The sequence below is a fragment of the Stegostoma tigrinum genome, chromosome X (assembly GCF_030684315.1).
Source record: "Stegostoma tigrinum isolate sSteTig4 chromosome X, sSteTig4.hap1, whole genome shotgun sequence".
NCBI classification, from domain to species: Eukaryota; Metazoa; Chordata; class Chondrichthyes; order Orectolobiformes; family Stegostomatidae; genus Stegostoma; species Stegostoma tigrinum.
In genome coordinates, this window is record NC_081404.1 from 1,364,186 (window position 1) to 1,378,512 (window position 14,327).

The window sequence follows — 14,327 nt, forward strand, 5'->3', positions numbered from 1 at the left end:
TTATTTTTTCTCCTGAGTTGCTGGCAATAATTTCCTGGAGATCAGTATTTAATTCCAGGATACTCCAGCACAACCCTGAAGGCTTAACAAACCTGCTGGCAGCCATCAAAGAGAGGCCAGTGTTATAGTACCACATTCCAGAATTTTGGAGGGAGGGAGTGTTGAAGTTTATGTGCTAGTTATGTGCCCAAGCTGGGGTGAGTGAGCACTTGTTTGTGAGGACAGGATGCTGGCATTTGAGGTTTTGAACGATGAGGGGGAATCTTGTTGAAACTTAAAGAATATTGAGAGGCCTGAATATATTGGATGTGGAGGAGATGTTTCCACAAATAGGAGAGACTAGGATCTAAGGGCATAGCCTCCGTGAAGGGGCAATCCTTGAGAATTGAGATAAGGAGGAATTTCTTCAGCTGTTGGGTGGTTAATCTGTGGAACTCATTGCCGCTGTGAAGGCTAAGTCATTGTGTGTATTTAAGACAGAGATAGATAGGTTCTTGATTAGTAAGGTGATTAATGGTTATGGAAGAAGGCAGGAGAATGGGATTGAGAAACATAGAGGCATGATAGAATGGTGGAGCAGACTCAATGGGTCAGATGGCCTCATTTTCCTCCTGTATCTTATGGTCTTACGGAGAGTAATTCAGGGCCTGTTAAGTAACACATCGATATGAATGATTTCACTTTGGATTTGAATTTAATTAATTCCTTCAATTTGGCATGAAAGATGAATGGAAGACCATGTGAGGTGATTGTTGACAGTGAAGATATCTCTGCGCTGCCTGACTGTATGTTAAAGGCAAGTTCAACCAAGTACCTTCAAAAATTAATTGGATTATTGTCTGAAAAAAAGTGCTGTGAACGATTGACTCCTTCTGTGAGCTAGCACAGACATGACAGGCTGTGAATGGTCATCTTCTCTGCTGCAACCATTCTTTGATTCCATGAGTCTGCGTCAGTTGTAAGAAATGCAGAATCACCTCTGTGATTTCTACATTCTGTGTAATTGCAATACATTAAAAGGATGCATGGAGCAGACTCATGACGTGGGTAACAAAGTGTGGAGCTGGATGAACACAGCAGGCCAAGCAGCATCTCAGGAGCACAAAAACTGATGTTTTGGGCCTAGACGCTTTGTCAGCTTTTGTGCTCCTGAGATGCTGCTTGGCCTGTTGTGTTCATCCAGTTCCACACTTTGTTATCTTGGATTCTCCAGCATCTGCAGTTCCCATTATCTCTCATGATGTGGATGGTTGATGATCTCATCCCTTCAGCTTCTCATCGTTGTCAAATTATCCCTATTCAATAGAACTGAAAGTTTAGTTAACTCATCATGTGCAGATCCCACAACCAGCCCAACTCATTGCAAGAAATGGAAAACATGAACTTATGTTTCCACAATGACAAGTCAAACTGTAACAACTTTATTCATTACCAGGATGTGTCGGTATGGCTGACAGGACCAGCATTTATCGCGCATCCCAAATTGCCCCTGAGAAAATGGTAATAAACTGTTGCCTTGAATGCAAATGTGTGCCTTGCTAGACATTTCAGAGACCACTTGAATCAGCCATGTTGTGTGCATCTGGATATGCATATAGATAAGATCAAATTTCCTTCCCTAAGGCATATGAGTGGGCAAAATAGGTTTTCTGTGATATGCCAGGAGTTTCATGGTGTCAGTTACTGACACTAGCTATTTATTCTGTGTTTATTTAATTTTTTTGAATTTAACTTATCCAGAAACCTTTAAATCCATGCAGGATTTGAATTTGTGCCTGTGGATTACTAATCCAGCAAAAGAGCAACTATGCCACCGTACTCTGCTTATAAACAGTTGTTTATTGATTACATCCATAATAACCACTCCTTGAACATGGAGTATATAATTAGTTAGCAGATATCAATAGTTATAGAGAGGGCCATTGAACAATTTCAGTAATGAGTGAATTACTCGACCAAATGATAAACAGAGGTTGTAAGGCTAGTTTAGTGTATCAACGTAACTTGACATTTGTTAAATCACTAGCAGCTAGATTATAGTTGAGATCGATGTCTAAGATTTGTCCAATTTGCTGATATTGATTACTTATTAACTCCTTAGATTAGATAGTTAATTTATTGGATAGAACAGAGTCCTTGTGCTGGTGTTAACAATGCTTCTCGAGCTTCTACAGCCTCATTCTTAGTAACAGCATTGTTCAGTTGATATTCCTGCTCTGGGACAATGGTGTTAGTTTCTACAACATTGAATTAATGGAAGCCTTCATTGGTAGTGGCCTGGCTGAATGCTGGAGTGATGATATATAAGCTAGCTAATTTCACACTTGGCTTCCTTGATCTCTCATAACTTCCATGTTTCAGTGATACATTTCCCTTTGCTAATTACTCATTATGATATTCCTTCAATCGAATGTGCGTAATATTTACTCTCCATTCTAGATGCTCTTTGTACTTGTAATGGTTCCCCTTTACAACATCTCAATAAAAGTTACTGCAAAGAGTAACAGAAAATCTGTTAACAAAACAAAGGGAATTTATAGTCAGAGAATCTATTGAGAGGTGCCCCAAGCACCTGTTATATTCCTTAAATTTGGAGGAAATTCCCTTTCCATTCAGTTGACCACTGAGCGACGTGTCAGAAAGGTTAATTCCTTTTTGGTGCCAATCACCTCGAGCAATCGTGTACAGAAAGATCCAGAGCTCATGAAAGAGGAATAGGTACGTTGACTTGCTATGCTATACTTTTTTTCCTTAAATTGTCTTTTAACAAAGAATCTTACACAGGTACATCAGACCTCATCAGGTCCGTGTCCTATGTCATATGTCCTATGAACGAGCCTATCCCGAACACAGTATTTAGCTGGCCTGTCATTAGTGATAAGGTATGTTTAATGTAAGCTTGAAACTTCATTTTGACAACATTTTGGGCAATTTACAAAGCACTCCACCAATAACAACTGGACATGGATGATATTGCTTTATCACCTGACCACTTCATTAGTGATGTGTATCATCATACAGCAGCACTTTATTGTAATAAACATAGAGCATGGGGAGAGATTCTGCATAGCTAGTATGAGAACTAGGCACCAAATTAAGAAGCAGAGCCTCAAATCTGTGGATTATTACCTGAGCCATGTGGTAGCGAGTAAACAAGATTAGAGAGGTGAATGTGTGGTTGAAAGACTGGTACAGTAGAGTGAGTTCCAGTTCATGGATCACTGGTGCCAATGCTGGGGAAAGTGGGATCTGTACCAGTGGGACAGATTATACCTGAACTGTGCTGGGACTGATATTCTTGCGAACCACATAACAAGGGAAGTAGGATGGATTTTAAACTCAATTGTAGAGGCAAGGGCCCAAATTTGGGAAGTTGTGGTGAATCAAAATGTGGGGAAATGCAACAGGAGAAGGAATTAATGTGGGAAAAGATAAGCAATGACAGGAAAGGACAGAATGCAGATCCAAGAACAGGTCAACAGATAAGACTAAAGATTAAAAGGACAAAACTTAAGATAGGAAACGTTTCTTCAGATTTTTTAAAAAAGAAAATAGTTAACAAAGTAAGTACAGTGAAACAAAGCATCTAAATGGTGAGAGTGCAGAGCTGTAAAGTGCAGAGAGATCTGGGTGTCCTAGTGTATGGATCACAAGGTTAGTATACAGGTATAGCAAGTAACCAGGAAAGCTAATAAAATGTTATAGCCTATTTTAAGGGGAATTGAAATCAAAAGTAGAGGTTATACTTCAGTTACAGAGGTCATTGCTGAAACCTCATTCAGAGTATCGTGTACAGTACTAGTCAGTGTATTTATAGAAGGATGTTAATCACTGGAAGCAGCCAGAGAATGTTTTCTAGACTAATACCGGGAATGAGCGAATTGCCTTCTGTGGAAAGGCTAGACTGGCTAGGCCGGTATTATCTGGAGTTTTGAAGAATCAAAGATCACTTCACCAAAACATTTAAGATTCAGAGGAGACTTCACTGGGTGGATGTTAAAAGCATGTTTCCTGTTGTGGGAGAATCTAGAACGAGGGAATCATAATTAAAAAATAAACAGAGATCTATATAAGCAGAGATGAGAAAACCTTCGTCTCAGAATAAAGAGTCTTAGAATTCCTGTCGTTAAAGTGCAGTAGATGCAGAATCTTTAGGTATTTTTAAGGCTGCAATAGATCAATTTTTGGTCACCAAAGGGTTGAAATATTATCAGGCATACGCAGGAATGTAGAGTTGAGGTTAAATTCAGATCAGCCATGATCTTATTGAATGACTAAGCAGTCTTAAAGGCCGAGTGGCCTACTTTTGTCCCTTGCTGCTATGATTGTATTGTTGAGGCATCAGTTATTTTTTTCTAGAGGTTGCTAAACACTACTTCCAATACTCACCAATCCAAGCATTGCATTTTAAAGGACGTAGTTTATCTTTTAATACTTTAATTAAATTCATTAATGCATTCATGTAACCTAGTATGTAGTTAGTATGAATCCGAATTCTGATGGAGCATTGTTAGAAACAGCAGTCTTAAAGGCTGTAACTGAGAGGTTTCCATGCTTTAATAACGTTGTTGAGGAGTAATAATATTATTGCAAAGAATTTGTGAATTATAATGGTAGCACTGTGGCCAGGTCTGCTGCATTATGGTGTTGCAATTATTCTTGTGTTATGCTCCTCCAGTTATGATACATGGATTCCAGCCAGCGAAATTGAGGCATCGGTTGAGGATCCCCCACCGACTGAGCGGCCCCGGAAGGTTTGCAGATTTGTAATTCCTGATCTATTCAAATGCGCATATTTGTAATATTTCAGAAATGAGAATTTAACAGATTTGGAGATTTCGCAAATTACAGGTAGATTCAACAAGGTTTTGTGAGAAGGAAATCATATTTGACAAATTTATCAGAGTACTTTGAAGATACAACAAGCAGTATGATTAAGGGGCGTGTAGATTAGATTCCCTAGTGTGGAAACAGGCCCTTCGGCCCAACAAGTCCACACCACCCCTTGAAGCATCCCACCCAGACCCATCCCCCTGTAATCCACACACCCCTGAACACTATGGGCCATTTAGCATGGCCAATCCACCTAGCCTGCACATCTTTGGACTGTGGGAGGAAACCGGAGCACCCAGAGGAAACTCTCACAGACACGGGGAGAATGTGCAAACTCCACACAGACAGTCGCCCGAGGCTGGAATCGAACCCAGGTCCCTGGTGCTGTGAGGCTGCAGTGTTAACCACTGAGCCATCGTGCCGCCCTAATGTACTTGGATTGCCAAAAAGTGCAACAGAAGCTTCTACTGCAGAAGATGGTGTTGGAATGATATATTGTATGGGTTGTAGATTGGCTCACTAACAGGAAAGAGTGTTAGGATAAATGGGTTATTTTCACATTGGCAAACAACTGATGAATGCATTCGATGAACTGTATTGTTGCCAGATTTGCTGATGATACAAAGATAGGTAGGAAAGCAAGTTGTGAAGAAGATATAAAGAATCCGCAATGGTAATATCAATAAATTCATTTAGTGGAAAAACATCTAGCATACAGTATAATGTGGGCAATGAGAGATTTTCCATGGGGAAAAATAGAAAGTTAGAGCTGTTTGAATAGAGAGAATGCTGTGGTATCGAAACATAGAAGGCCATTTGAACCCTCAAGTCTGCTCTGCCACATAATATGATCACGGCAGAACGTCGAGCTCAATACTTGAATTCCCCACCCACCGTAACATCAGGGAAGTATTGCTGCAAATGTACAGGACATTGGTGAGATCATACATGATGTGCTCAGAGATAATGGGAATTGCAGATGCTGGAGAATTCCAAGATAATAAAATGTGAGGCTGGATGAACACAGCAGGCCAAGCAGCATCTCAGGAGCACAAAAGCTGACGTTTCGGGCCTAGACCCTTCATCACAGAGGGGGATGGGGAGAGGGAACTGGAATAAATAGGGAGAGAGGGGGAGGCGGACCGAAGATGGAGAGTAAAGAAGATAGGTGGAGAGAGAATAGGTGGGGAGGTAGGGAGGGGATAGGTCAGTCCAGGGAAGACGGACAGGTCAAGGAGGTGGGATGAGGTTAGTAGGTAGATGGGGGTGCGGCTTGGGGTGGGAGGAAGGGATGGGTGAGAGGAAGAACCGGTTAGGGAGGCAGAGACAGGTTGGACTGGTTTTGGGATGCAGTGGGTGGGGGGGAAGAGCTGGGCTGGTTGTGTGGTGCAGTGGGGGGAGGGGACGAACTGGGCTGGTTTAGGGATGCAGTAGGGGAAGGGGAGATTTTGAAACTGGTGAAGTCCACATTGATACCATTAGGCTGCAGGGTTCCCAAGCGGAATATGAGTTGCTGTTCCTGCAACCTTCGGGTGGCATCATTGTGGCAGTGCAGGAGGCCCATGATGGACATGTCATCTAGAGAATGGGAGGGGGAGTGGAAATGGTTTGCGACTGGGAGGTGCAGTTGTTTGTTGCGAACTGAGCGGAGGTGTTCTGCAAAGCGGTCTCCAAGCCTCCGCTTGGTTTCCCCAATGTAGAGGAAGCCGCACCGGGTACAGTGGATGCAGTATACCACATTGGCAGATGTGCAGGTGAACCTCTGCTTAATGTGGAATGTCATCTTGGGGCCTGGGATAGGGGTGAGGGAGGAGGTGTGGGGACAAGTGTAGCATTTCCTGCGGTTGCAGGGGAAGGTGCCGGGTGTGGTGGGGTTGGAGGGCAGTGTGGAGCGAACAAGGGAGTCACGGAGAGAGTGGTCTCTCCGGAAAGCAGACAGGGGTGGGGATGGAAAAATGTCTTGGGTGGTGGGGTCGGATTGTAAATGGCGAAAGTGTCGGAGGATGATGCGTTGTATCTGGAGGTTGGTGGGGTGGTGTGTGAGAACGAGGAGGATCCTCTTTGGGCGGTTGTGGCGGGGGCGGGGTGTGAGGGATGTGTTGCGGGAAATGCGGGAGACGCGGTGAAGGGCGTTCTCGATCACTGTGGGGGGAAAGTTGCGGTCCTTGAAGAACTTGGACATCTGGGATGTGCGGGAGTGGAATGTCTTATTGTGGGAGCAGATGCGGCGGAGGCGGAGGAATTGGGAATGGGGATGGAATTTTTGCAGGATGGTGGGTGGGAGGAGGTGTATTCTAGGTAGCTGTGGGAGTCGGTGGGCTTGAAATGGACATCAGTTACAAGCTGGTTGCCTGAGATGGAGACTGAGAGGTCCAGGAAGGTGAGGGATGTGCCGGAGATGGCCCAGGTGAACTGAAGGTTGGGGTGGAAGGTGTTGGTGAACCTGTCTCTGCCTCCCTAACCGGTTCTTCCTCTCACCCATCCCTTCCTCCCACCCCAAGCCGCACCCCCATCTACCTACTAACCTCATCCCACCTCCTTGACCTGTCCGTCTTCCCTGGACTGACCTATCCCCTCCCTACCTCCCCACCTATACTCTCTCCACCTATCTTCTTTACTCTCCATCTTCGGTCCGCCTCCCCCTCTCTCCCTATTTATTCCAGTTCCCTCTCCCCATCCCCCTCTCTGATGAAGGGTCCAGGCCCGAAACGTCAGCTTTTGTGCTCCTGAGATGCTGCTTGGCCTGCTGTGTTCATCCAGCCTCACATTTTATTATCATACATGATGTGCTATGTATTATGTCGTGCTTCACTCAGGAGGTTAGACTTGCATTCAGAACAGTTTTGAGAAGATCCAAGGGACTGATTCTGAGGCTATAGAGCGTTGTCTTACGAGGAATGTTTAGGCAGGTATAATCAAGGTTCTGTTCTGCATAGAGCAGATGAATGTGTTACTGGAGAGATGGTGCACCAGGGACATTGCGGCCAGTTTTGGGGGAGGTGTGATCTGTACAAGTTGGATGAATTACATCTGAAAAGGAATAGGATCAACATCCTCATGGGGCGTTTTGCCAATGCTGTTGAGCTGGATTTAAATGAGATTCGTAGAGTATAGAATCGTGGCAGTAGTGCAGAGGGGTGAGAAGATGAGAGGGAATTAAAAGTTAAAACGCTAGTGAATCAGCCTGACAGGCAGAAAAAAGATAGGTCAGATAAGAATGTGATAACAGAGCATCTAGAAATACATAATGAAATCATGCAGTGTCAGTATGGCTTCCTGAAGGAAAATGATGCTTGACAAATTTACTTGAACCCTTTGAGGAGGTAACAAAAGAGATAAAGGAGAACCAGTAGATGTAATATATTTGCATTTCCAAAAGGTATTCAATGAGGTTTCAGCTATGAAGTTACTAAGTAAGGTAAGACACCGTGGTTTTAGATGAGTATATTAGCATGAAAAAGATGAGCTAACTAATAGAATACAGACAGTTGGGATAAAGGATGCATCTTCAGGATGGCAACCTGAAGTGGTGTGCCACAGAGATCAGTGCTGGGGCCACAATTATTTGCAATATATATTCATGACTTGGATGAAGGGAGTGAATGTCTGTTGTCACGTTTGTGGATAACTCAAATACAGACAGGGATGCAAGTGGTGAGGATAACACAGAAAGCCATCAGTGGAACATAGGTTAAGTGAGTGGGCAAAAACTCAGCAGATGGAATATAATGTGGTTAAAATATGAGGAAAACCGTTAATGTCAAAGGACAGAACAATTAGGATTAATAATTTTAAAAACAAAGCTTATGGCATACACCAAGGGCTCAGTATGGCAGACTCCCTGGAGGTGTATAAAAAGTACAAGAGGAAATTTGAAAAGGAATTAGGGAAGCTAAGTGTGCATGAAAACACAAGGTTTTGGAGTAGATTTATAGCTTGGGTTATGGATGTTGAGGTTGGTTGGCTCGCCAAGCTGGTTCGTTGTTGTTCTGCAGACATTTCATTACCCTGCTGGATAATGTAATCAGTGCAGCCTCCGATGAAGTGCTGTTGTGTTTTCCTGTCTGGTTTTTAAACTCTGGAGTCTGTTGAGCTGGATTACCTCACTTCCAGTTTTCCTTTGCAACAGAGTGTATATGGGGTCGAGTTCTCTGTGTTTGTTGATGGTTTTCTTTGTGGAGTACCTGTCTTCTAGGAACTCCTGTGCCTGCCTCTGGTTTGCTTGTCCCAGGAATTGGTGTTGTCCCAATCAAATTGGTGGTTCTCCTTATCCATATGGATAGAATTGAGTGAGTATTGGTCGTGTCTTTTCGTAGCCAATTGATTTTCGTGTACTGTTGTGGATAAGTTCCTTCCTGTTTGTCCGATGTCGTGTTTGTCACGGTCTCTGCAGGGAATCTTGTATATGACATTGTTCCTGCCCATAGTGGGTAGTGGATCTTTGGTTCGGGTGAGCAGTTGTTGTAGTTCTGGCCCTTGTACATTTTGTTGTTTTGTTATAACAAGGTATAGAGCTGGATGAACACAGCAGGTTAAGCAGCATCATAGGACGTTTCGGGCCTAGACCCTCCTTCATGGGTTAATGTGCAGATCATTCTCACAGCTGCCCTGACTGCTCCTCATTACCCTACTCATTATATATCCTGTTTACAGAACAGTAATTCTGATTGAGAGATGAGAGGCATTGTTAGAACACATAGCTAGCAGAATAAAGGAAAACCCAAAGGGGATTTTTAAATATGTAAAGAGCAAAGAATGAGTAGGGTCGAATCGGGACCATTGAGGTAATTTGGACCCAGAAGCTGTTGATACGGTCCTGAATGAGTTAGTCTTCACAATGGAAAAGAACAATGCAGGTCAGGACATCAGAATGGAGGACTGTGAAATATTAGTGTATTACTCAGTGTACCCTTGACAGGGAGAAATGTGCATTTGAAGAGACCGGATCAATCAGCATGGATAGCTGTTAATGATAGTCAACGTTCGCTGTTATGAGAAAGTTGTGTTTGAGTAATTTTGAAAGAATTTTTGAGAATAGACTGTTGATGAGTCATTTAGTGTTGTTTATTTGGACTTTTGCAAGTCTTTTTGATAAGGCCCCTCAGCCCGATCAAAAAAGTAAAAGCTGTTTGGATCCAAGGCAAGGTGGCACATTGAGTCCAAAATTAGCTGAAAGGCAGGAAACAGAACATGAGGGTAGACGGATATTTCTGTGATTGGAAGTCTGTTTCCAATGAACATCTATGAGTCTATAAGTTTCAAAGAATGAGAGATGATCTTTTGAAACATAAGATTCTGAGGAAGTTTGACAGGGTAGATGCAGAGAGGATGTTTCCCCGTGTGGCGGAATCTATAACTAGGAGGCAGAGTTTAAAAATTGAGTCTACCTTTTAACACAGAGATGAGATGAAATTCTTTCTCTTCATCTTTAGTCTTTGGATGTCTCTTCCTCGGAGAATGGTAGAGACTGAGCATTGAATTTTTTTCAAGGTTAATTTAGAAAAATGTTTAAATTAAAGGGAATTGAGGGTTATTTAGTGAGGTGGGTGAAGGAGTGAGAGGAGGAAGACCTGGTTTTGAAGCCACGATCATATCGGCCACAATCTAGTTGAATAGAGGAGCAGGCTTAATGGACCAAGTTATCTACTCCTGTTTCTTATGATCTTATGGAACACACTGCCTTCAGTGGACCAGGTGTACTATGTGTAAATCCAGTAGCAGGGAAGCAAAAAAGCACTCTGACTTGGATGACCTTGAGCTTCTTGAGTGTTACAGTCACCCTGTCTTCCAAGATCTCTGTGTTGGTCAAGATTTTGGACCCTTGTACATTATGTTATTTTGTTAATTAGGTTATTGTGCAGATTATTCTCATATCTTCCCTAACTACTGCTCAGCATCCTACTCATTATACATCCTGTTTGCAGAACAGTAGTTCCGATCGAGAGATGGGAGGCATTGTTAGAATTCAAAATTTTAAAATCAATAATGTCATGAGCTAAAGATTATAGGATCTGAGCCATGTGGGCTATAGCGGGATTTGTGGCAGAACTGTGGGACAGGTCTGTCAAGGTGCATCTCAACATCAGGCCCAAATCACTGAACCTTTTATGCACTTCCTGAGAGGCGATGAGAGTTTTTCACTCGGCAACAAAGAGTTCCCAATTGAGCAGAATTATAGCTTGTTAAATGTCATATTAGTGCTGCAACATACCTCATTAGTGTTCAATTTCCTATCTTCCCAAATGTATCAAACAAGCAAGACGGCAAGAATTCTTGACATCGTAGTCAAGGTGGGCACCTGGCAACTTTAACTAACTTTTTGCTCCAGAAGACCTCCATGTTGGACACTGGGCACCAGCCATAAACATATCTCATGTCTACAGACATTGGGATCTGACATGCACCAGTTTCCGAGAACTGTCACAATATGTCTTTGATCCAATTCTGAGACATTCCTGCTCTTCATTGCTGCACCAACAACTAATATTGCAAAGCTGCTGTGTGTTCAGGGACACGCACCCAACCCATGAACTCATCCAGGCTGCATCTCTGACTCTTCACTTACTCCCATAGCATGTCTTTAATCTGAGCCTACCTGGATGTTCACAGCATCCTCGCCTTGTCTTCCTTTTTTGCATTGTGCCCCCTCAGATGGAGATACTAGGCTCACTGTACTGATGTGTTGCCCAGCTGTTAGAGCAGATGCAAAGGCAGGAAGCTGGTTGATGTCAGCCATTCTCAGTCAAGTTGAAGGAGATAACCTACACTCGGGGGTCCTAGACACAGCAAGTGAAGGGCAGCCAATGATACCAGTTCAGGGGCTTGGGGATGGTCAGATTCAGGATACTCTCCACAGACAGGCCACAAACCATCTTGAGTTTTTCTGCCCTACTGTGGGCTTTTCTTTTCCTGGAATGAGAGAGAGATGGGTACTGAGGGAGTTTAAAGTGGCGGGGCAGGTGGGGAGATGTCCCACGCAGGTGAAGAGGCAGCCTGGAGGACATGCGGAGTCAGTGATGTTATGGTTGGGATGGGTAAGACCAATTGAGGGAAGATGTTACAGACAATAGGAAGTGTGCTGGAGCATGAACCTTGGTGGGAGATAGTTACATTATCATACTGAAGATGGTGCCTCTCATGCTAGCTAGATGAACATTGACCTTCTTCCTACAATGCTGGACATTCTTCCAAGCAACTAAAGCTTCAGTGACAACCTGGGATCAAGCTGGCATGGTCTGCCTTCGTGGTCTCTGCTGGAACTGGAGGAAGAGGACTTCCTACCTGTGTAGCACCCTGTCTAGTAGGACTTCTAGGTTTCTGCCCATAAAACAGGCACAAAGCTTCATTTGTCTGCCATGTCTGGAGCATATGTCAGGAACGATGTCTTAATGGTGCTCTTGTAGGTGCACAGCAAATTTTTAAATATTACCAGTACTGTGAATTCCAGAATATCCTCGCAGTGGTGAGCTGTTTCGAGAATGATGCATGGTAAAATGGGACTAGAATCAGACATGAAGGGTGCCGTGGCAGCAGAGTAGTTAATTAATGGATGAGTTTTCTAAGTTGTAGCAAAAAACCTCACACTGCCTCACAGTGATAAAACCTCCAAGAGCCTCGTCACAATTTGCTGTTAGCCAAAGAAAATGTAAGATTCAGTCCTGGAAAATGATGCCACTTAGTTGCAGTAAGCTAGGTCTTGGGTGTTTGATACTCTGATCTGTTTCAGCTCCACTGCAAGATTGTTGTTAATATAGATTGGACCGTACTGTTTCCCTTTGTTTCACAAAACTAAAGCAGAAGTAAGACGGTTTTTGTTTTAGCTAAATAACAGTTCCTTACCTGACCTTACCACCTACTGACAGTGGGAACTGAGCTTTCAGTAAGAATTCTGGCATTCATCTGCTTTTAGAGATAACCAAGTGTAGAGCTGCATGAACACAGCAGGCCAAGCAGTATCAGAGGAGCAGAAAAGCTGACGTTTCGGGCCTAGACCCTTCTTCAGAAATTTCTGAATTTTGTTATCTCAGATTCTCCAGCATCTGCAGTTCCTACTATCTCTTCATCTGCTTTTAAATGATTTGTGAGCATGTGGACTGCTTTTTTGAGTTTGATTTATTGTTGTCGCAAGTACCAAGATACAGTGAAATTTCCAAGACTTAACTATTCTTATTTGTTGCAAGGTCCATGCTAAGTGGATAATGGACACTGATACTTTCAATGAATGGATGAATGAGGAGGACTATGAGGTAAATGATGACCGGGCACCTGTTGTTCGAAGGAAAAGAATTTCTGCCAAGACATTAACAGAAGAGGTAATTTCTACTATTTTCCAATTTCCTCCTTTTATTGCCTGATATCAGTTTCTGTCAGCTACTTAATAGTTTTGCTCAATATTGTTTTTTTTCTCCCTCAAGATTGTCCTCAAGGTATTTTTACTCTGTATTTTTCCTCAAGGTTGTTGTGTTTAAATTATAGCGTGATATACTTTAATAAAAACAAATCATTGGAAGCTTCCAGAACAGGTATTCACTATCATCTATTATTTCAGAATAAATATTTTGACAGATAAATTTGTACCAATTCAAAGTTTAAAGAATCAAATACAGGAGCTTCTCTTCATTGCTTCCCCAACAAAATTCAGTCACTTTAGTCTTACTTTGACTAGTCTTCCTTTGTTCACAGTAATTATCCAGCAACATCAAGAAGTTTCTTTTAGGAACTACATCTGGACTTTGTTCAACCTTAGCCGTTGGGTGGTATGCTTTCTCTGACTAGCATTACTTCTTCTGTTACTCAGAGACATTTCTTGACTGAAAGTGTATTTGCACTTGGTGATTTTCGATAGAATGAGGTTTTGCTGGTTATATGAAAAATGAGCGACTCCTAAACTTTTATTCAAAGGTGCACAGCCCTGACTCGGATCGGAGAGATAAGAAGGGAAGCAGTCACAAGAAAAGGAAACGTTCCCCTTCTCCTTCTCCGACTCCAGACTCCAAGAAAAAGAACACCAAGAAAGGGTGAGACACTTCTCTTGTCTTGGGAAAGTAGTATTTACCTGAAAGTTAGAAATTTTAAAAGTTAATGTTTTGATCATGTGTGAATTTCTTGTGCAAAATCTAGAAAGGTATGCTAGCATTCACATCTCCAAGTTGCTGGCCCAGATTTCACCTTCTGAAAGACAGTGAAATGATCTATTTTTCATGAAATCTATGAAACACATTATAACACAGTTATACCACTCAAAGGATTTCAAAGTATGAAATACTTCAAAAAAAAAGCAATGCAATGTGACCAATGTGCATTCAGGTCCCCAATGTGACTGCCTCTTTAAAAATTGCAAGTAGAAGGCTGTATTAGATCAATGACTTTGGGACTGGAGAGATTAAGGAAGTTTAAAGGAGCAAGTTGTCAGGTTTTGATCTTGTTTTGAATCTAAGTGCTGAATCCTTATAACCTTGTTACTCCAAATTGCTTGAGAATATATTACTGCCCTT

General features: G+C 42.5%; 1 protein-coding gene across 7 annotated transcripts in view; it reads left to right on the forward strand.

Annotated features, from left to right (window-relative positions):
• The window catches only part of LOC125448180 (SWI/SNF complex subunit SMARCC2), a 171,329-nt gene that overhangs the window by 51,830 nt on the left and 105,172 nt on the right, over nucleotides 1-14,327 (forward strand). For all 7 annotated transcript variants that reach the window (XM_059643444.1, XM_048523272.2, XM_048523275.2 and 4 more), the window contains exons 8-10: nucleotides 4,679-4,754; nucleotides 13,014-13,145; nucleotides 13,735-13,850. In XM_059643444.1, coding sequence (XP_059499427.1) covers nucleotides 4,679-4,754; nucleotides 13,014-13,145; nucleotides 13,735-13,850 — 324 coding nt within the window. The remainder of the gene's footprint in view (nucleotides 1-4,678; nucleotides 4,755-13,013; nucleotides 13,146-13,734; nucleotides 13,851-14,327) is intronic.